This window comes from Panthera leo, chromosome C2 (assembly GCF_018350215.1).
Source record: "Panthera leo isolate Ple1 chromosome C2, P.leo_Ple1_pat1.1, whole genome shotgun sequence".
Classification (NCBI taxonomy): Eukaryota; Metazoa; Chordata; class Mammalia; order Carnivora; family Felidae; genus Panthera; species Panthera leo.
This window is the reverse complement of record NC_056687.1, coordinates 82241052-82264696: the sequence shown is the minus strand read 5'-3', so window position 1 is coordinate 82264696 and position 23645 is coordinate 82241052. Positions and strand designations below refer to the sequence as shown.

Genomic DNA, 23645 nt, shown 5'->3' with positions numbered 1-23645 from the left:
CCTCAGTACACTTCTCTTGGTAATGTCAATTTAGCCTTTGTTAACCATCTCCTGGAGACCTCTGAAATATATGGCATGATTTTCTTGTAGGAAATAAAAAACACATAAAAGTCACATTGTATTTCTAATATTTAATCAAAGTAAAGTAAAAATTGAGCATTGCTAAGAAAATGAGTAGCTTTACCAAGGAGCAAAACATAGATTATGGAAATGGTTATACATTGGATTTAAGTTGAACCTGTCAGTGTTTCTATGGATAATTTTGAGGGGACATTTTAAGATGTTGACTCTCTTGGCGCCTGGGTAGCTCAGTCGGCTAAGTGTTCAGCTCAGGTCATGATCTCACGGTTCATGAGTTCGATCCCTGTGTCGGGCTCTGTGCTGACAGCTCAGAGCCTGGAGCCTGCTTCAGATTCGTTAGTTCTCTCCCTCCCTCCCTCCCTCCCTCCCTCCCTCCCTCCCTCCCTCTCTCTCTCTCTCTCTCTCTCTCTCTCCCTCCCTCCCTCTCCCTCCCCCTCCCTCCCCCACTCACGCTCTGTCCCTCTCTCAAAAATAAACATTAAAAAAAAAAAAGATGTTGACCCTCAGTGTTGAAATAGCATATTTCAAAATGAGAATAAAAAATTAGAACATTATGTTCATGAATTTTGACGTAGGAAAATCCATTTCTATTTCATTGAGTGCCTATCAGCTTGGCTGGGCATACCACCAGATATCATATTGTTAAGGTGAATTTTTCTCTACCCTTCAAAGGTTCTTCTGGCTGGATTCAGAATCAAATTGAGATGAGACAGATGAACACGAGAAAGTCAGATTTAATTTCATATGTATAGAACCCCTACATACATGAGAGGTTCAAAGACAGAAAGGTAAAGTGAGATCTGTATGCCATCCTGAACTAAGGAGTGGGATAGGGGCCTGGGGCTTCAGCGGGGAGGAGGGCACTTCACAGGGCAAGAAGAAGAGCAGATGTTGGGTATTTAGGTATTTGCCCTGCCATACAGATGGGTCACTTCAGAAAAAATTGATCTCTAATAATAACTCTTATTCTGGGAAAAGCTCCAAATTTAGATTCTTTTAGATAGTTTATGATGTGGACAATAAAGGCAAAAGAAAAAAATCAAATTTCTTTACAACTTACAGCCCATTGACCAGTCCTTGAGACGTGCCTCAGTGTTCATATTTTGCTGAGGGCAAAAGACAACCTTATCTTAATATTAACCCAACCTCCAGGATCCTGTAAGTCACCTTTAACAGGTAAAAATTCCTTTGGAAACTTCCTTTATCTCTACCTGTCCCTCCTCCCCCACAGAGAGATGCCAGCAATCATCCTCCAAGCATATAGCCCACTGAGATACATTCTAAGGATCTCATGACTAGGGTTTTACTAGACACTGGTAAATGACCTTTCCTAACAACAGCTAGCCCCTCAAGGTCCTGGAAGCCTTGCTTCCAAGTTCCTTGGAGATTTATGCTATCTCTGACTCCCTCCCAATTTGAAAGTATATAATCAGCCATCCCTCACAACCCACTGCAGCTCTTTCTGCCCATAGGTCCTGTCCCATGCTTTAATAAAACCCTCCTTTCTGCACTGAAGACACCTCAAGAATTCTTTCTTGACCGTTTGCTCCAAACCCCAACATTTTCACATCAGTTAATGGAGGGGCAAAGGTTTCTCTTGAACTCACAGGGTCTTGATTGCCGTCAGCTCAGAACAGTCCATATGCCAGAATGGCACATTTTGAGGAGACTTGTTTCGAACCCTTTAGTGTCTTTGGTTAGTACTTTGCCAGAAGCTCAGATTAAACCTTTTAAATCCTGACATATCATTTCCTAATCTCCAAATCTTTTCAGCTAGCTAGCTAGATAGATATAGAGGGAGGTAGGGAGGAAAGAAAGGAGAAGGAAACAGAGAGAAGGAAACAGAGAAGGAAGGGAGGGAGGGAGGGAGGGAGGGAGGGAGGGAGGAAGGAAGGAAGGAAGGAAGGAAGGAAGGAAGGAGAAGAAAGAAAATAGCCTGCCTGCATTTATTTCTTTATTCCTATAATCAGTACTTCTTTGTAATGAAATTGCTGTCTGCTAAGTACTGTGCTAGAGGTTGAAATGGCTCAAAATTATACTCACATGTTCTCAATCCAGACCTGTTTCTTCTTTTTTATTTTCTCTCCTAGCAAATGGTATTCTCCACCCATTTATTTCACTTAACAATTGACTGAGTAACTACAGCATGCTAAGCACACTGACAGGCATGGAAAGTAAAATAGTGAATAAGATGCCCTGCCTTGACAGAATTTACATTCTGATGGAGGAAATAGACAAGCAAGCAGGCAATTACGTTTAAGTGTCTTCAATAAAATTTTGAGAGTGATGATGGATTCTTCACTTTGCTTTACCTACTCCATTCTACCTTAGCCATACCACACAGAACCAGTCATGACATCAAACTCTTGGATAGCTCCGTACATACGGGAGTCCTCCTCTGTTCTGTTGCCCACTGCCCTGGTTCAGGCACACAGTATCTCTCTCCTGATCCCTCCTGCTGGCCTCCTAACCACCCTTCAAAGCTCTCCTTCTCAAAGTTCTTTCCATTCCCATTATCCAAGGCCAAATACAAATTCCTCATGGTCTTTCTGTCTGGCTTCATTTGCTTCCTTTCTCCCATTTCTCTTTGCCCCTTTATTCCTCCCCAGTACTGACCTGTTTGATTAGAGGAGGCACTATGTGCTGTCATTCCTTCCTTTGCATATGTGTTTCTCCCTTAGTCCACTTTGTTTTCTTGAGAGCAATTTAATGTATGCACTTTATGTATGTGTGTGTGTATATATATATATATATATGTGTGTGTGTGTGTGTGTGTGTGTGTATACATATATGTATATATAATTAGCTATTAAGAGCTCTAAAAGTTATATATGTGCTTTGATCCAGTGTTTCAATTTTGGAAAGTATTTTAAGGAAATACTGTGAAAAAAATGTGGCTGATATTAAATTAACTGTATTCACATTTACATAGTGAAAAAGCTATTTATAAAAGAGGATGGGGAGGTGACTAAGTAAATACTAAGGTATATGAGCAAAATTGAATACCAAATTGGCAAACATGGCAATGTGAATGTAAAAATAATGCTAAACTGGAAAAATACGTTAACAAGAAATAGTTTGCATACGTACTGTATGTGTATATGATTAAATGATAAGAGGACATGTACAGATGTAGACCGATCTGTAGACTGGTAGCTTAATGTTCACTATATTCTTTGCCCCCATAGATTTGCTTATGTTAATAATAAATATGAGAGCAATTATAAGTAGTTTGGAAGGGTCTGCTCTTTGCTTTTAAATTTTTTGAAACAAAACTAAGATATAAGTGCCATGTATTAAAGTTTTTTTTTTAATTGCTTCATGTGTATTTAAAGAAGTCTTTCCAAACACCTGTTTTTGTTTTCTATTTACAGTGAAAAGGACACATTTTAAGGTTCTGCGTGATTTTTGTAATCCTACCCTTTCTTTTCTATTTATGTTGCTATTTTTTATTTGTTGCTTTCATTGCCTTGTTTTTTTGTTTCTTTTTTTTTTTTGTTTTTTGTGGGGTTTTTTTTTGGTATTCTACTTTTCTGCCTTTGGTTTTAATTGAGCATTTTATATGATTCCATTTTTTCTCTTCTCTTAGTATATCGATTATATTTCTTTTTTTACTTCTTTCAGTGGTTGCCCTTCAGTTGGCAGTGCACATTTATAACTAATCCAAGTCCAGTAACAGATAACACTATAGTGCTTCATGCGTAGTATCAGTACCTTATGATAAAGGATTCCTAATTCCTCCCTCTTATCCCTTATAATATTTGCTGTCATTCACTTAACCATAAACCATAATCACTGAATACATTGTAACTATTATTCTTTTGGACAAATTGTCTTCTGTATATGTGCCGCCGAAGCGAGCACAGGACAAATTGTTTTCTGTTAGATCAGTTAAGAATAAGAAAAATAAAACATTTATTTTACCTTAATTTATTCCCTCTCTAATGCTCTTTATGTAGATGCAGATTTATGACCTATATCATTTTTCTTCCTTCTGAAGAACTAACATTTCTTGAAAGGCAAGTCTACTGATGACATATTCTCACAATTTTTGTTTGTCTCAGAAAGTATTTCCCCTTCACTTTTGAGAGATAATTTTCCTGGATACACAATTGTAGGTTGGTGGGTTTTTTCTTCCAAGACTTTAAATATTTCATTCTGCTGTCTTTTGCTTGCATGGCTTATGGAGAGAAGTGTAGTGTAATTCTTAGCCTTGCTTCTCTGTAGGTAGTGTTTTCCTTCCCTCCGACTTCTTTTAAGATTTTCTCTTTGCCTTTGATTTTCTGCAGTTTGAATATAATATGCCTAGGTATAGATTTTTGCTGTTTGTCCTCTTTGGTGTTCTCTGAGGTTCCTGAATCAGTAGTTTGATATCTATCATTAATTTGGGGAAATTCTCAGTCATTATTGCTGTGCAAATATTTCTTTCCCATTTTCTCTTTCTTCTTATGGCGTTACCTTTTATATTTGTGCCACAGTCTTTGGATATTCTGTTCTGGGTCTTTCTGCCCTCAAGTTTCTTTTCTCTTTGTGCTTCAGTTTGGGAATTTCTATTGACATGTTATTGACACACCTTTAAACTCACTGATTCTTTCCTCAGCGGTATCCAGGCTGTTGATGAGGCCATCAAAGGCATTCTTAATTTTATTTAGTGTTTTTTTCATTTCTAGCATTTTCTTTTGATCCTTCCTTAGAGTTTCCATTTCTCTGCTTACTTTACCCATCTGTACTTACATGTTGTCACTTTTTCCAGTAAGAGCCCTCAGCATATTGATCATAAGTTTTAAGATCCCATGTAATAAATCCAACATCTCCGGCATATTTGAGTTTGGTTCTGAGGCTTGCTAAATCTCTTCAAACTGTATTTGTTGTTGTTGTTTTTTATGTTGTCTTGTAACTTTTTATTGAAAGCTGGAGATAATGTACTGCATGAAAGGAACTATGGCAAATAGGCCTTTGGTGTGAAGTTTATGTTTATCTGGTTTAGCGTGAGGCTTTGCTTACTGTTTGCCGTAGCGGTAGTTGTCTGATCCTGAAAATTACTTCGGTGTCCATGTTTTTCTCTCCCTGGTTGTCTTTAGATTTCCCTAGAGACTTTTCGTAAAGTCTGAGCTGTGTAGTTCTTTCGGTTCTTTTCCCCTGTTATTATATAGGCATGCCCTATTGATGTAGTGGTGAGGTGTGGTGGAGGAGAAGCATTCTTTAGTCCTGTGATTAGTGTTCACTCTTGGTGAGTTGTGTCTCTGGCAATGACCCTCCCAAGTACTTCTCAGTAACCCCCTTGTACCCCTTTAAGTGAGACAGGAAGGCTAGAGAGGGCTGGATGTGGTTATTTCTCTTCCCTCAGCTTGGTTAGTCTCTGCTAAAATAGTTTCCCTTGAGGGCAGTTGTATTACTTTGCAAGGCCCGCCTTCACAAAGTACCACAACTGTGTGGCTAAACAACAGAAACTTATTGTCTCAGTTGTGGAGACTGGAAGTCCAAGATAAATGTTGGGAGGGTTGTGAGAAAGAGTTCCATGTTCCTCCTCTACTTTCTGGTGCTTTGCTGGCAATCTTTGTCATTCCTTAGCTTGTGAAAGCATCACCCTGATTTCAACCTTCATTTTCACATGCATTCTCCCTGTATGTATGTTTATGTCAGAATTTTCTCTTCTTTTAAGGACACTGGTTATGTTGGATTATGAGTCCACCTTACTCCAGTATAACCTCATCCTAACTAATTACATCTACAAAGTCCTGTTTCCAAATAAGGTCACATTGTGAGATATCGGGAGTTGGGACTTCAACGTATGAATTTGCAGGGGACATAATTCAGTCCATAGCAGGCCTTGTTAAGAAGAACAAAATGCTCTGGATATATTTTTAAACGGCCACTTTTCTCCTCTCTGGTACTGGAAGCATGACTGGATTTTTCTCCGGTCTTCACAATGAGAACCTGGTAGCTCCTCAAGATAAAATCCATGAAAGTAGGGAAACTCCCCCCAAGACTCGGCCCCCTAGGATATTTAATTCTGCAGTCTGTCCACACCGAATCTCTGGCATTTTGTCATTGACGGCTGAAGTTTTCCTACCCCAGTGTACCAGCTCCAGCAGTGGTGGCTTCTGCTCCAGTAGGCTGTGATCATTTATACCCACCTGTCTGTTGCTCTCTAACTCAGGGGTGGCAGCTGGCCCCACCACTTCAGCTCTCAGGTAGATGGAACAAGAGTTGTTGATTTTCTGTTTGCTCAGCATTTTTCCTGAGAGGATGGAGGTGTTAACTTTCAAGCTCTTTACATGCCAGACCAGAAACTAAATGTCTTTGTTCTCTATATGTTCAGAATTATATGTGGATATCAGATTTATGTAGTCTGACCCAGCATCAGTTCAAACCGTACCTCTGAAAACTGTTGAAAGAATGTCTCTGCAGTGGGGTCACAGAACTGCATCTCTTTTGTCTCTCTAGTTCCATCTATCACTTTGGGGAGAGAATGGCATCAGGCATCTCATCCAGACCTACAAATGCCCCAATTTAGGTATTATGCCGAGGTGGCAGGACCTGCACCTTCCCAGTCTTTCTTTGAATTAGGCCACATTAAGACAATTCTTGCTAGTGGGATCACTGGCATATTTCAGTGTTAGGGAGAGCTTTGCAGTAGGAAGAAAGTACACATTACAAATAACCTCAGCATTCTTCTTATTACCATTTTTAATAGTATTTTGGAAAAGTTGTTTTAGCTTACCCTGTGAGATTTAATTGAAATCTGTACAACATTGGAATGATCCAGATACACTTTTTTTTAAATGTTTATTTTGGGAGAGAGAGTGTGTAAGTGGGGGAGGCGTAGAGAGAGGGCGAAGACTGCCAAGCAGGCTCCACACAATCAGTGCAGAGCCTGACGTGGAGCTCGACCCCACAATCTGCGAGATCATGGCCAGAACCAAAATCAAGAGTTGGGCGCTCAACTGACTGAGCCACCCAGGCATCCCCAGGTACTCTTTATACCTGATGAAGTTATGAAACTAAATTATTTTTCTATGAAAATCATTAGGCTCTTATTTCTGTTAGCTTATAAAAGCCATTTTTCCTCTTTATGCAAGAGAACATTGAAAACAATACACTTTCTCTTTTGTGAATATCAGAAAGAGAACAAAAATTCTATTAAGTTTTGGGAAGGACATCTTTGACACTAGTATCAGACTAGGGAAATGGAAAGTGAACAAGTCCCCTGAAGACCTGAATTACATCTGCTGTTACATTTATTTGATGTGGCAGAATCTTTGCCATTAGACAGAACGGTGCCCTTGTCTGCTTTGGTCTGCGCCTCATAAAAGTTGATAAGGAAGTGTGGCTGTTCTGTATGAGGGATACTGTCATCTCTGCCTGACTTAGAGAGCCATCATGGAGAGCCACACCTACTATGTTCTTTCTTGCAACGGATGGGTTTCCACCTAAACCAGTCTCCTGTCTGGTTTGTGAGGCGTTACTGTTGTTACAATTCCATGCGCATTTTGTGGGTATTGTCTTTGCTGCCTATAATAATGCCTCTTAAAAAGTGTTTTTCAGGCAGATTGGCACATTCACTTATGTTTTGTTCAAAGGACATGGGATTACATTGTGGCATTTTTAACATGGAATGTAAAATGGAAAACTGGAAGCTCAGGTTAACAACCTTGTAAAACAACTTGATTAGAATGATAACTCCATGGACAATAATTGTCTTCACTCTCGTGTGTTGTGAATGATGTATTTGAGTTTTCAGTCTAAAAGGTACCAAGCAGTCATCAGTACGCCACTACCTCTAAGGACTGGTTATATGGGGATGAGCAGAGAATTCAAGCAGTCAGGATTTAGGCTAAGCTGAGGTGGCCCTAAGTTGTCAGCACAAGTTACCGGGAGATTGTGAAATTCTCTCCCTCAGAAATGTAGAGTAGTCTAGACTGGCCTATTTTTGTGCAATATTTAGAGTGAAGGGGAGAGACCAGACCAGACTTTTTTTCATCTCCCTGCAACATTTATTTTCTTTGTCAAATATTTTTATCAGAATTTTAGAGTCATTTTAATGACATCATTTATTCAAAACTGAAGCATAGTTTATCCTTCCCAGTAACAGCCAAATGTACAAGATCATAATTTTAAATTATTTATCACAACCTGAGTAAGTGTGAATGTTTTCCCCAACGTGAATTTTTGGGTATGGTTGGTGTGCATGTATTTCACAAGGCATATAAGTACTCTGCTTTAAAACAACACAGGAAACAATGGGTACTGGTGAGTATGTGGAGAAAGGGGAATCCTCTTGTACTATTGGTGGGAATACAAACTGGTGTAGTCACTGTGCAGAACAGTATGGAGTTTCCTCAAAAAGTTAAAAATGGAACTACCCTATAACCCAGCAATTACACTACTAGGTATTTACTCATAGGCTACAAAAATACTGATTTGAACAGAGGCACATGCACCCGGATATTTATAGCAGCATTATCAACAATATCCAAACTATGGGAAGAGCCCAAATGTCCACTGATTGATGAATGGATAAAGAAGATATGGTATATATACACAATGGAATATTACTCAGCCATCAAAAAGAATGAAATCTTGCCATTTGCAATGATGTAGATGGAGCTAGAGTGTATTATGCTAGGCAAAATAAGTCAGAGAAAGACAAATACCATATGATTTCACTCATATGTGGAATTTAAGAAACAGAACAGATGAACATAGGGAAGGGAGGGAAAAAGAGAGAGATGGAAGCAAGCCGTAAGAGACTCTTAACTATAGAGAACAAACTGAAGGTTGATGGAGGGAAATGGCAGGGGATGTGCTAAGTGGGTGATGGGTATAAAGTAGGGCTCTTGTTGGAATAAGCACTGAGTGTTATATGTAAGTGATGAATCCCTAATTCTACTCCTGAAATCAATATTACAATATATGTTAACTAGAATTTAAATAAAATTGAAATTTAAAAAAATGACAAGAGAAAGTCTAGTGTATGCCTTATAAAAATCTACCTTTTATATATACTTAAGTGTTTATATCTTATATGTCATTGCTATGATTAAAATAGAAATTCCCAAAAGAATAGATAACGTTTAGGTTTAAAACATATAGTTTTGATACACTAAAGTTAACAGTGGCAAAGCAGATAGCTAATAGAAGAGTAACAGAAGTAGCTTTGAGAAGGGAATATAACAATTTGTATTTATGTGCAAGACTGTGAAGCAGCAGTCAGAAATGGGTGTAAGTGTATTAGTTTATTAAAGTTTTCATTATGTTGATGTTGCCTGATCATTTCCCAGCAGACATATTATTTCCCTCACAAATGAATGCATCGGAATCTATTCATCTGAGTGATTTGCTTGGTTTGATGCATATTCACATCCTTAGTACTTGTAAAGAGTTTTGTCAATAAGTGTTCTGGAAAGAATTAAATACTGGGATTTATTGGCAGATGCTTATGTCTAGTCTTAATTTGCTCCATAGTCTTGCATTTATAAGACATAGTAACAGAAGTGTGGCGTAGATAAAATATTAACACTACCTACAATATGACATAAACATCTGAGAAGTACACCAGCTCACCTTAATGTTAACGATCATCAATTAGCATTCCCTTTTTCTTTTACGTGGGCATATTCTGTTGGGACAAAACGTTGATCTTGCATAAAGACCCATCGTTCCCCTGTGATTATCATGTGCATTTTCTATTTGGTCCGTGTAGAGCTTTCTGACAGCATTCATTCACAGCTGAATCTGATTTCATAGCCCTAGTCCTTGTCATTTGCACCCCTCTATCCTGTATTTGGTTCCCCTTTTTTGAAGGCCATCCAGCACATTATTGCCTGTCCAGTTCAATTCAGTGTACATTTACCGAGTGCTTATTTATTATGTGCCAAGACTGTGTGAGTGCTGGGAGACATTGAATGCAGCAGTCTTTGCTCTCCGAGTTTATAGTGTAGTTGGGACCTAGACACTTAAAAAGATAATTTTCATGTTACATAGGAAGAACTAAGGTGATGCTGTACTTAAGGAATAACCAGTTACTTACCTAAATCCTGCTTTAAAGGCAGCTGTGAACTAACGAAATGAAACTCGAACTTAGAGATTTACAGCCAATTTGAGGACATACCGAATTAGCCCACAGCAAGTATTGACAGCTCCAAGCAGCAGAGCTTAATTAATGAGTTCATCAGTCAACCTCTGGTAGGGACTGAGTGTCACAAAACTCTTAGTTTAGGAAAGATTTCCTATGTCTAAATATAATTCCTCTTTCTCTAGCTGAAGGCTCTTACTGGTAAAAATAGGAGGGCTATTTACCATTATTTATAGGACCTTTATAACCTCAAATTGTTCTCTGCGGAGTCAGAGATTCCCGCCTATGACTGTTGGTGTGCTGCACATGGGTCACAGGTGTGCCTAGAGACGGATCCCCTCAGCTCTTGGGGTGGGTCTTGGGGTACCCATAGTCCCCTGTGATCAGTCTTACTTTGTTCTGATGGGCCATGCAAATGCTGTCCTTCTCTGTATGCGTGATGTGAGAAGAGCTGGGAGATGTTGCTTTAAACCATCTGCCTTAACGTTTCTTCACAAAGCTAGTTTCCCAAGCAGTTTTGTATCTTATTAACCCTATTCCAGTTCTTTACATAAGGAGCTTTAGTTGAGGTGAAGAAAAGATAGGGCTCTCAAAAGGAACTGACTTCTTTTAAAGATGATTTGTATGTCTGTAATGAGCAGTAGTTGATTTTCTAAATAATTTCTTTTGGCCACCAGTAGTTGAGTGTCCACTGTGATAAAACTAATTCTGTTATTTCTCTAGCTTTTTTTTTTCCTTTTTTTTTTTTTAAAGAAAGCTCTGCATCCAACGTAGGGGTTGAACTCATAACTTTGAGCTCGAGTCACATGCTCTACCGATTGAGCTACCCCGGCACCCCAGTATCTCTAGCTTTTGTTGTAGGTATTCTGAATAGTGGGCTTTGGTGACTAGCTGACATACAAAATAAATGAACACATGAATATTGTGTGTCCTACTATTGATCCACTTTATAAATTTGTTTTAGTAGCGTGTAAATAACTAGCCCTTACAACATGCAGGGTACTGTTGCAGGCTTTAAGAATTCGTTAGTGAGAAGATACCTGGTACCTATCCTCAAAGAGTTTATAGTCTTTAGATAAGAAAGATAATTAAGGAAGTAGTTACAATATGGTGTGATTGGTGCTACTAACGAAGTATGGTAGGGCCAGTTGTTGAAAGTGGAAGATGGTTTACTATATATAGTTACTCGTGGATCATTGGTTAATTTTTGTTTCTTCTCGAGCAACAGTACAACTTTGGTATTTATTTAGAGGAGGTTTCACTGAATATTATTTCCTTAATTATTCACTATAAACTGAGAACTGTTGTGATTTAGACTGTGTCTGATATAATACACAGCTCACCCTAACACCCTAAGTAAAAGTGAGACCTTCAATTCACAATTTTATGTCACCAGAAGGGAGTTTTGCTTTTAAGGTTGACATACTTTTTACCTGTCATTACATACTTAATGACAGATGTGATGAATTAATGCCGTTCTCTTTCTATTTATGTTTTCAGGGAAGGTATTCATGTAAATCAGGAATCGCTGCAGATGCCTCCCTCTGTTACGGAGCAGTTCATTGAGCTGTTGTGTCAGTTCGACCCAAACCAGGTTATAGAGACGCTGCAGATCCTTGAGTGCTACCGCCTGGAAGAAACCATCCAGGTAAGACCTGGAATGCAGAGCGGATGTGAGTAAACTCATCCTAACCATTCACCAGTTTAAACATGAGCAAAAGGAGACTAACATAACATAGCCCCCGGGATCGAACCCAAATAGTCTGCCTCCACAGTGCCTGCTCTACATTGCTGTGGTAAACTGCTGTCCCTTTATTCCAGTAAAGTCAGAAACAGCGCATGTCCATTGCTGTTACTAATCAAGTTTCACAGACGTTCTAGCCAACACACAAGCCAAGACAAAGGAATACAATAAATATATTAAAAGGAGAAACCAAGCTCTTGTTTGTAGGCTCTGATGGTTAGATAGCTTGCTGTGCATAAGACAGGCTCAGTGGCAGTCAGTAGTCTCAACACGGTCATTGCCTTGGGTCCCTTCCCTTGTTTTCTCCTGTTTCCACATGAACATGACTATGTGCACGTGTGTGTGTGCATGAGTGTACGTATACACACATACATATTCTGATCAATAAGAGGCTAGTATTTAAAATTTATTTTTAAACTACTGTTATATATCCTTTCCTTTATTATCAATACTTACGAAACAGTAATCTCTATTCCCTGTGCCACCTTCTGAACTACTCACACTTTAAAAATTTTTTAAGTGTAAAATATTTAAAGTATATAGAATTGTACAGAATTTCAAATATCAGTGTACCCACCAACCCAGTTTTATAGATGTTCATGTTTGACATACTGGCTTTAAATCTTTGTTGTTTGTTTTAGAAATCATCCTCTTTCCCCTCCTCCCCCCCCCTCCCCGAGGTTACCACCAACCTGAAGATGGGAAGCATATTCTTCCCATCTGTGTTTATTTTTCCTATAAAATGCATGATACAGCAATAGCACTGCTAAGAATTTATTCAAGGGATACAGGAGTGCTGATGCATAGGGGCACTTGTACCCCAATGTTTATAGCAGCACTTTCAACAATAGCCAAATTATGGAAAGAGCCTAAATGTCCATCAACTGATGGATGAATGGATAAAGAAATTGTGGTTTATATACACAATGGAATACTACGTGGCAATGAGAAAGAATGAAATATGGCCTTTTGTAGCAACGTGGATGGAACTGGAGAGTGTTATGCTAAGTGAAATAAGTGATACAGAGAAAGACAGGTACCATATGTTTTCACTCTTATGCGGATCCTGAGACACTTAACAGAAGACCATGGGGGAGGGGAAGAAAAAAGAAAAAAAAAAAGAGGTTAGAGAGGATGGGAGCCAAAACATAAGAGACTCTTAAAAACTGAGAACAAACTGAGGGTTGATGGGGGGTGGGAGGGAGGGGAGGTTGGGTGATGGGCATTGAGGAGGGCACCTGTTGGGATGAGCACTGGGTGTTGTATGGAAACCAATTTGACAATAAATTTCATGTTAAAAAAATAATAAAAAAATAAATAAAATGCCTGACACAGTCTTCCATGTTTATAGAATTTGTAATAATGGTATCATATAGAACATACCCTATTGCAAATTGCTTTTTTATTAAATTTTTTAAATTTATCAATTTTTATACATGTAGAATTAGCTCATTCATTTTAATGATCATATAATATCAATTGAATGAGTATGCCACAGTTTATTTCCCTATGGATAGACATTCAAATTGTTTCCAGTCCTTCACATCCTAAATAATGCTACCTTATACATCTTTGTATGAACCTTCTTATGTGCCCATGTGAGCTTTCTCTAAGTAATTACCTGGAAGCGGAATTCTTAGACAGTAGACTAGCTTATTCTATTGTTACTGCCAAGTTGATCTCCTGTTTGTTTCTATTCTCACCATCAATGTTTGGTATTTGTTATTTTTCCACATTCTAGTTGATTCCTAACATTTTTTAGCTTTTTTTTTTTTTAAAGTTTATTTATTTTTGAGAAAAAGAGAGAGAGCTGGGGAGGGGCACAGAGAGAGTGAAAATGAGAGTGAGAGTGGGAGTGAGAGAGAGAGAGAGGGAAAATGAATGAGAACCCCAAGCAGGATCCACACCCTCAACGCAGAGCCTGACTCAGGGCTCAAACTTATAAACTGTGAGATCATGATCTGAGCAGAAATCAAGAGTCAGACACTTAACCAACTGAGCCACCCAGGAGCCCTACACTTTTAGACTTTTAATTTTTGCCAGCATGATGGGTATCATTGATTATTCATGACATTGAACATCTTTCCATATGTTTAATGACTTTCAGTTTTTTTTTCTCTGAATTATCTGTTCATATCATTTGCCCATTTTTCTACTGAGTTTTTGCCCTTACTGATTTGTAGAAATTCTAATTTCTGCATCTCTAATCCTTCACTGATTTTATATGTTGGGGATGCCTTCTTCCAATGTATTGTGGCATGTTTTTTTTTAATTTGGTTCCTAGTGACTTCTATTTTAATTTATCATTCTTTTCCTTTAAGGTTTAAATTTTTGTGTGTGAGTCTTCCTTTTCTACCTTGATGGTATAAAAGATATCCTCTTACATGAGTTTTATAGCTTAGCTTTTTACATTTAGGCTTTTAATCCATCTGGAATTAATTTTTGTAAACAGATCAAGGGAGGGATTTCTGTATTTTTTTTTCCCCTGTGTATAACCGGTGGTGTATGTGGTATTTCTGGTATCCTTTCCTCACTGATTCATAATGCCATTCTGCTGTATACTGAACTCTCAGATATACATGGATCTTTTTGTGGAATCTCTTCTGTTCATTTGGTCATGTCTTTCCTTTTACTGTTACCACATATTTTAAATAATATAGCTTCACAATAAGGCTTATTAATTTGAAAGAAGAGTCTTCCCTCCTCATTGTTTTTCTTTAAAATTCATGTGTACTCTTAGACTCTTACTATTCTACATCAAATTAGGAATCATGTTGTCATCTTCCTTTAAAAAAACAAAAAACAGGGGCACCTGGATAGCTCAGTAGGTTAAGCGTCTGACTTGGGCTCAGGTCATGATGTCACGTTTCGTGAGTTTGAGCCCCATGTTGGGCTCAGTGCTGACAGCTCAGAGCCTAGAGCCTGCTGCTGATTCAGTGTCTCCCTCTCTCTCTGCCCCTCCCCCACTTTTGCTCTGTCTCTGTCTCTCAAAAATAAATAAACATTAAAAAAAAATTTAAAAACCAACAAACTTCTGGCATTTTGATGAAATATATACAATGAATTTATAGGTTAATTCAGGGAAGATTGACATCTTACAACGTAGAGTCTTCACATTCAGGAACATGGTTGTCTTTTTAAAAGCCTTTTACGTTCTTTAGTGAGGTTTCAACAACTTTTATATGATATACGAGGTTCTTGCAAATATTATCTTAAATTTGTTCCTAGATACTTACACTTTTTGTTAACAATGTGGAAGGAAAGTTTTTGAAATGACATCTTTGTCGATTGCTGCTGCTGTAGGTTACTAATTTTTATGCATTGTTTTGTATCAAAAAGAATCTGAATTCTTTCTTCATTTAAATAGTTTCTAGATTTTTTAATGACAATACTATTTTTCAAGAATAATGGTAGTTTTTCTTGTCTTTAGCTTTTCTTTCTTTTCTTTTAAAATTTTTTTTTTTTTACATTTACACTGTTTTCTCTCTCTTACCAGATGTCTAAGAGCTCCAGGATATTATTTAGAAACAGTGATAGTATGCAATCTTACCTTGTTTCTGATTTTAAAGGGAATGGGTCTAACATTTTACATTAAATATGCTGTTTATTTTAGGATTTTGATAGATAATTTTTAATAAATTAAGAGTTCAATTCTCAGTTTAGGTAAGAGTGTTTTGTTTTTGCTAAGAATGGGTACTGCATTTTATCAAATACTTTTTCCTGCATTTATTGAGATGATCACACTTTTCTCCTTTGAACCTGTTTATATGCTAATAATGTTATTTGTGCCTCTCTTTTTTCTTGCTGCTAAGAAAGTTTTATTCTACTTTATTAGTCTTTTCAAAGACTATTTTGGGGTTTGTTGAAACTCTGTACTGTTTCTCTGTTGTTTCTTTCCCATAGCATTATTTTCTGCACTTAATATCTTTCATTTATCTTCTTAGTTTACTTGGTATTTCTTTTTTACTAATTAGAAACTTTTAGTTTATTGATTCTTATTAAGATCTCACTTATACATATGTGTTACCTTTTTTCCAGTGGATATACTCAGTCAGGTAAATGAAAACTTTAAATTAAACAATAGTGAAGAAAAAAGTGAATGAACATGGTTTAGTTAGAACTGCCAAGATGGGCAACTTCTAACACTAGAAAGTCCAATATTTCATATTACACTGGACAGTAATGTACTACTGAGGTATGAATTCATTATTTACTGTCATATTGTTTTCATCTTTAGTAGGATCCTCTCCATAATCAAGATTTGTGAACAAAAATCCTTATCATTTCTTCTTTCCTAGATTACCCAGAAGTATCAACTTCATGAAGTTACTGCCTATCTATTAGAAAAAAAAGGAGATATTCATGGGGCCTTCTTAATAATGCTAAAGGTAATATTTTACTATATTTGCTTTGTCATTTTCTGTCCACGCCTCCATTCATCAATCTGTCTTTTTATTGAGATATAATTGACCTGTAGCATTGTGTAAGTTTTCATCAGTCCATCTTCATTTCTTGTGTGTCAAAGTAAGTTGCAGACAGTATTGCATCTTACCACTATTTTTATCATGACTAGAGTTTAGTCATTGGGTAGAACATTTCTTTCTGGTATACTTTTAAGGTGAAATTTATATACAATAAAGTGCACAAGTCTTAAATGTGTCATGTACTGAGTTGTGACAAATGCATACACCTATGTCCCTAGTCCCTAACAAGATAGAGAACATTAGCTTCATCAGAGAAAGTTCCTTCATGCCTCTTCATATGCATTCCCACTTTTGTCCCCCCATAGATCATCATTTTTCTGATTTTTTTTTTCACTGTGAATTAGTTTTACCTATTTTATGCATTCATGCATTCATGGGTTCCTCCCTTAGTAGTCTTGTATAATTCTCCTTTCACCGTATTTTTGAGATGTATCAGTAGTCCGTTTCTTTTATTGCTGAATGGTATTGTACGAATATACTACTATTCATTCAGTCTCTTGATGATTGACACCTGGGCTATTTCTAGTTTTTGGCTATTAAGAGTAAAGCTACTACGATCACTTTTGTACACAAATATTTTCATTTTCACAGGAAAATGTCAGTACCAAGGACTGGAATCCCTAGGTCATAGGATAGGTCTAGGTTTTAGGTCTATAAGATATTACCAGACCTCTTTCCAAAGTGGTTATTCCATTTTACATCCTCTCCAATAATGTATAAGAGTTTGGGTTGCTAATTCTCACCAACAGTTGATGTTCTATCAGTTTTTCACAAAAATTTTTATCCATTTTTAAAATTGTTATGCCTACAATAAAAACTTATCATTTTGGTGGTATTAAGTATAGTCACATTTTTGTGCAATCATCACCACTATCCCTCTCCAGAACTTTTTCAACTTCCCAAACTGAAACTCTATACCCATTAAATGGTAATCTCCCATTCCTCCCACCCCACATCCCCTGGCAGCCCCCATTCTTTATGACTCCATGAATTTGACTACTCTACCTCACATACATGGAATCACACAGTATTTGCCTTTTTGTATACATTAATCATAAAGTCTTAAAGAGTTACCCATGTTGTAGCATGTGCCAGAATTTCATTCAGTTTTAAGGCTGGATAGTACTCCATTTTATGTATATACCAAATTTTGTTTATTCATTCATCTGTTGGTAGACACTTGGGTTGCTTCTGCCTTTCAAACTTTGTGAATAATTCTGCCATGAACATGGGTGTACAAACATCTTTTCAAGACTCTGCTTTCATTTATTCTGGGCATACAACCAGAATGGAATTACTGAATTAAATGAAAATACTATTTTTAATCTTTAAAGAATTGCCATACTGCTTTCCATAGTGGCTACACCATTTTACATTCTCATCAGAAACGCACAAAGGCTTTTAATTTCTTTACATTTTCTCCAACACTTGCTTTTCTCTGTTTTCTTGTTGGTAGCCATTCTAATAAGTGTGAAGTATTGTATCAGTTTTTTAAATACTGTTATGTAGCAAAGGAACAGATTAGGGATATCCTCTCTTCCTATATATGTATGTATGTGTATCCAGCACACATGCAGCAACATGCAGAGGAATGGAACTGGACCACTTTCTTACACCATACACAAAAGTAAATTCAAAATGAGTGAAAGACCTAAATGTGAGACAGGAAACCATCAAAATCCTAGAGAAGAATACAGGCAGCAGCCTCTTTGACCTTAGCTGCAGCAAAAATGTGACTATACTTCTTACTAGACATATTTCAGGAGGCAAGGGAAACAAAAGCAAAAATGAACTATTGGGACCCCATCAAGATAAAAAGCTTCTGCACAGTGAAGGAAGCAATCAACAAAACTAAACGGCATCTGACAGGTCAGATTATATGGAAGTGATGAATCACTAAATTCTAGTCCTGAAACCAGTACTACACTACATGTTAACTAACTTGAATTTAAGTTAAAAAAGATATTTAGAGCAAGGAAAACAAAAAAAGAATTTCTTTATTGGCTTCTAGTTTTTCTCTAGCTGTGTAATCATAAAACAGGCCAGGAAGAATATTCCACAGAGGTTTTGTGTAAGCTCTCAACCTCTTTTAATGTAGAAGTTATCCCTACATCTCTTTTTTCCTTGTCGTCTATTTGTTGGAGATATCGTGAATCTAGTTTTAAAGGATAGTTAAAAGTATTCCTGGCACGGATGGGGGAAAGAGAGGCAGTATATCCTTGAAGGGAATAACACCATCATTTACAAAAGCATAGGAGTACAAAGAAATACGAAAGACTAGGAGAGCAGCCAGCATTTTACTAGGGCTCCACTATCCATGTGTTGGCAGGCTAGAAGCAAAGGCTGGGTGCAGATCTGGGAAGATTTTGTAGGACACCCTAAAGAATTAGGACAGACTCTGTTGTTCACACAAGATCAACTAAAAGTTTATAAGCGAAGGAACTGATACAGTGTTGTTTCATTAAGACTGCTCTGGTTAGGTAGGAGACTGAGGGGCAGGTAGAAAAGGGGGAGGTTCATCTTAGGGAGGAAGCAGAGAGCACTTGCGAAGCTGGGTAGTGTGGGTGTGAATCTGTGAGGCTTGAGCTGGAGGCAGTGGTCGTGGTGGAATGGGAAGAGGATTGGATTTGAGAACTTTTGATCTTTGAATATAGTATGGAGGAAGTAAGAGGAAGTGGTTGATGACAGTTGTATGCCTATAAGGGACAGTTTTTAGCCTATAAGGGACCTCAAGAAAAAGAGCAAATTTGGAGTAGGAGGGATATATTAAAGGCCAGTCTCAGTGTATAGTAATATCTGGAATATCAGTAATGCTGGACTATCAGTTAATGCTTTCTAAGGATCCTAGTATTCGGTTAGAGCAGTGGACACTGCAATTGCATATTTAGAGGTGCCACACTCAAGGCTGTGCCCTCTGCTGTGGAGACAGTCTTGTATGTTCTTTCTTATTCCCTCTCACCCCTTTTTCTCATAGCCCAGTGTGAATTTTATTCCCTTATACAAAGCTTGGATAAATCCTACTCCTAATTACCCTGCTAGAGAATGTCATTGATGACTATATGGTGGTACAACAGAAGCAGAGTGGGGCAGATTAAGTGACACTTGATATTTTGGGTCCCCTTCGGTACTGCTAGCTCTGCTTTCTGTATACACAAGAATTCTCTTCTGAATGACAGTAAGGGTCATTCTTTATAACCTTGTTTTTTCTTGTAAAATATGTAGTTCAAATATTTGTGGATTAGGTAACAGTGTTCCTCTTACCTCCTGTGTTTTTGTTTTGTGTTTTTACCTCCTAGAGACTACAAAGCAAACTTCAGGAGATAACACATCAAGATGAAAGTAAGTTTCTGAGTATAATTTACAATTATTTCTTCCCATGGACCTCATGTTTTAAAAGATTTTGTCTAACAAACTGCATTTATTGACTAATAATTACGTCGATCCGCATAAATACTTGAACATTGATCCCAATTTTAGCTTGTTTTCAAGAGCTCCTAATAGGAAATCATGTAAACCATTGTGGCTTTGTGGTGCCATCAGTGGAGTTCAGGGTACAGAAAAGTAGGCACTTTTCACTGGTATTATTTTTTTGATTATATTTCTCTGCCAATTTTTAGTTATATATAAATAAGGTGCATAACTAAATATTACTGTAATACCCAAATATTACTAAATATTACTAATATACCTAAATATTACTGTAATATGCTAAGCAATAGCAAATCAGAGCTTCTAATGAGGAATAGCCAGTGTTTTCTGCACTGCATTTATGTAATTTTTAGCACAAAGCAGTAAAACTTGACAGTATGGAATGTTAAATGGCCTTGTCACAGATAGATACAAAATTCCCATCATTTTCCTAGACACTTGAGTGGGTTTTTAAAAAATGTTTATTTCTTTTGAGAGAGAAAGCGAGAGTGTGCAATTGGGGGAGAGGTAGAGAGGGAGGGAGGGAGAGAATCCCAAGCAGCCTCAGCAGAGTCTGATGCAGGGCTTGAACTCAACGAACTGTGAGATCATGACCTGAGCCAAAATCAAAAGTTCGATGCTTAGCCAACTGAGCCACCCGGGAGCCCCTATATTCCTAGACATTTTAGAAACTAGATTTATTTTTTTTTAATTGTGGTAAAATTCATAGCACAAAATTTACCATCTTAATCATTTGTAAATGTACAGTTCAGTGGCATTAAGTACATTCACAGTGTTGTGCAACCATCCTCACCATCAATCTCCATAAGTTTTTCAACTTCCCAAACTGAAATTTTGTATCCATTAGACAATTACTCCCGTTCCCTGCACCCCCCACCCCCCCCAGTCAGTCTCTGGCACCTACCATTCTACTTTCTCACTCTGTGAGTTTGATGAGGTATCTTATAAAAGTAGAATTATACAACATTTATCCTTTTCTAAGTCTGGCTTACTGGCCTAGCATAATGTCTTCACAATTTACCCATGTTGTAGCACATGTCAGAATTTCATTCCTTTTTAAGGCTGAATGATATTTCGTTTCAGGTATATACCAACTGCATTTTGTATCCTTTTGTCTGTCAGTGGACATTTCAGTTGCTTCCACCTTTTGGCCATTGTGAATAATACTTTGGTGAACATGGGTGTACAAGTATCTTTTTGAAACACTGCTTTCATTTCTTCCGGGTATACACCCAGAAGTGGAATTGCTGGATTAAATGGTGATTCTAATTTTTGAGCAACAGTTGGGTTGCTTTTTTCTACAGTGGCTGCATCATTTTTACATTCCCATCAGCAATACACAGGGTTCCAGTTTATTTAAGTCCCCACCAACACTTGCTGTTTTCTTTTTTTTTTTTTTAAGTTTATTTATTCTGAGAGAAAATGCAAGTGGGGGAGGGGCAGAGAGAGAGGAAGAGAGAGAATCCCAGACAGGCTCCATGCTGTCAGCACAGAGCCACATATGGGCTCAGTTGCAAAACCATGAGATCATGACCTCAGCCTGTATCAAGAGTTGGATGCTTAACCGACTGAGTCACCCAGGCGCCCCTCTGTTTTCTTTAATAGTAGCTATCCTCGTGTGTGAAGTAGTAGCTTATTGTGGTTTTCATTCGTATTTCCCTGTTGAGTAGTAATGTAGAGTGCCTTTGTTATGCCCAGAATTCGTGATCCCCAAAGACCAACAGGGAGCCGAGTCCGATGCAAAAGCAAAGAGCCTTTATTTGAGCTAGCTCGAGCTCAATCCCCTACCTGCACCGAGGCAGCGGTGAGATACCAGGGAGAGAGAGAGTTTCAAAAGCACAAAGGTTTTATAGGAGTCTAGGGGCAGTTGGTGAGGTAATGGCTGTGGCCTCAGCCGATTGGCTGGGGAAGGGTCGGAGTCCTGTTACGCAGGTCACCGGGCATGTTTTGATCGGGAAGTTTGAACGGGTGAGCGGAGGTTACTCAAGGGGAGGAGGCATGGCCTGAGGTTTCTGCGATTTTCCCGGAAAGGGGGCACATAGGGGACATAGTCACTCAAGGTGGAGGACACAGAGCAAGATGGAGTAGGCCAGCATAGGTCCACCCTTTCACCTTTTCATGTGCATATTGGTTATTTGTGTATCTTCAGAGAAATGTTTACTCAAGTTCTTTGCCCACTTTTGAATTGGATTATATGTTTTCACATCACTTGAAATTTTTAAAATGACTCTTCCAAAGTTCATTTGATAGGCGATTTTTAGATCGTCCTATGTATTTAACAATCAGCACTTCTCTTGGAGCCCGTGGCCCACACATTTCCTTAAACACGTTTACCCTAATTCTTTATAAATTACTTATTTATCTATATTCTTTTTGGTTAGATCCTAGGTGTTAGGGTCTGTGTTGTACTGGGGTCATTTGCTATTATACTGAATCTTTTTGGAACCTCAGCATACAATTGAGTGATTTTTCCGTATTTAGTTCAGCTAAACATTTAATAATTATTTTTGTACTGTCAGTCTCTGTTCAGTCATATTATGTGAGATTTATTGCATTTATGATATTTTCCTTGTTAATAATTTTTGCAGACATTACATAAAAGATTGAGGGAAAAGTAAGAAGAATGTTTCCCTAAAATCACTGCACTGATTTGCAAGTGATATGTATAGAGAAGCTAGTTCTTTGAATTTTAGTGAAAATAAATTTCTCAGTAATGGTCTCATGTCCACTATTTACTTTCAGATTTAATATTTTTCTAGATACTTAAGAATTTGGGAGGTTCTGCTAATTGCAAGACATTGTGCTAGTTCCTGTGGATTATACACAGATGGCTAACATAGCCGTCATCCAAAGAATTAGCATCTTGTGAAGGAGACAGGTAAATGAAAACATCAAATGCTAGAAGAATCAAGTATTATAAAAGAGGTACAGTGAGAGTGGCAAAGGATTGTGGAAACTTGGGGAATGGTTTGAAACTGATGAATCAAAGATAGTTTGTGAAAGACATGACCTGTCAAGTAAGACTGGAATAGTGAATAGAAGTTTGATAGGGAAAAGCAAGGAAAAAGCATCTGGGCTAAGGAGCACATCATTATGAAAGTGCCTGGTCAGGAATCTCAGGAGTAAGACCTGGTGCAGTGACCTAAGAGCACAGAGGGCGAGAACCTGAGCCAGACTGTTACTATGTTTAGTTAGGGTCAGAGGTTTATTTATGTTGGTTTTTTGTTTTGTTTTGTTTTTTTTAATTTTTTTTTTTTTAACACTTTTATTTATTTTTGAGACAGTGAGAGACAGAGCATGAACAGGGGAGGGTCAGAGAGAGGGAGACACAGAATCTGAAACAGGCTCCAGGCTCTGAGCCGTCAGCACAGAGCCCGACTCGGGACTCGAACTCAACGGACCGCGAGATCATGACCTGAGCCGAAGTCGGCCGCTTAACCAACTGAGCCACCCAGGCACCCCTATGTTCTGTTTTTAAAACTTGGAAGTCTTTAATGATTTTTGTGGATAGAACTGATGTGTTTGTGACAGTATGAAGGAGAATGAGGGAAGCAAGATTTGGAAGTCAGAAGTTTAATTAAGAAGCTGTTGCAGTTGTGAACGTGAGGTGAAGAGAGCCACAGGGCAGAAGTCATGGCATGTGAGGGCACAAAAGTAAAATCAGCAAAAGTGGCAATTTAGTTGGACATGTGGGTGAAGGGGGGTGGGGCATCAGAGATGACGGAGATTTATAAACTGACTTAGAGGTGATGGTTTCATTAACTTAGTTTGGGAAGGGGGAGGAGAAGATTTGAGGTGGGAAAAATGGGTTGGGTTTTGCACATACAAG

The 23645-nt window shown here is 37.9% G+C and overlaps 1 protein-coding gene across 8 annotated transcripts in view; it reads left to right on the top strand.

Moving 5' to 3' along the window:
- The window catches only part of VPS8 (VPS8 subunit of CORVET complex), a 251146-nt gene that overhangs the window by 149267 nt on the left and 78234 nt on the right, over window positions 1-23645 (top strand). For all 8 annotated transcript variants that reach the window (XM_042902959.1, XM_042902965.1, XM_042902958.1 and 5 more), the window contains 3 exons: window positions 11660-11807; window positions 16202-16291; window positions 19684-19726. In XM_042902959.1, the coding sequence (XP_042758893.1) occupies window positions 11660-11807; window positions 16202-16291; window positions 19684-19726 (281 nt within the window). The remainder of the gene's footprint in view (window positions 1-11659; window positions 11808-16201; window positions 16292-19683; window positions 19727-23645) is intronic.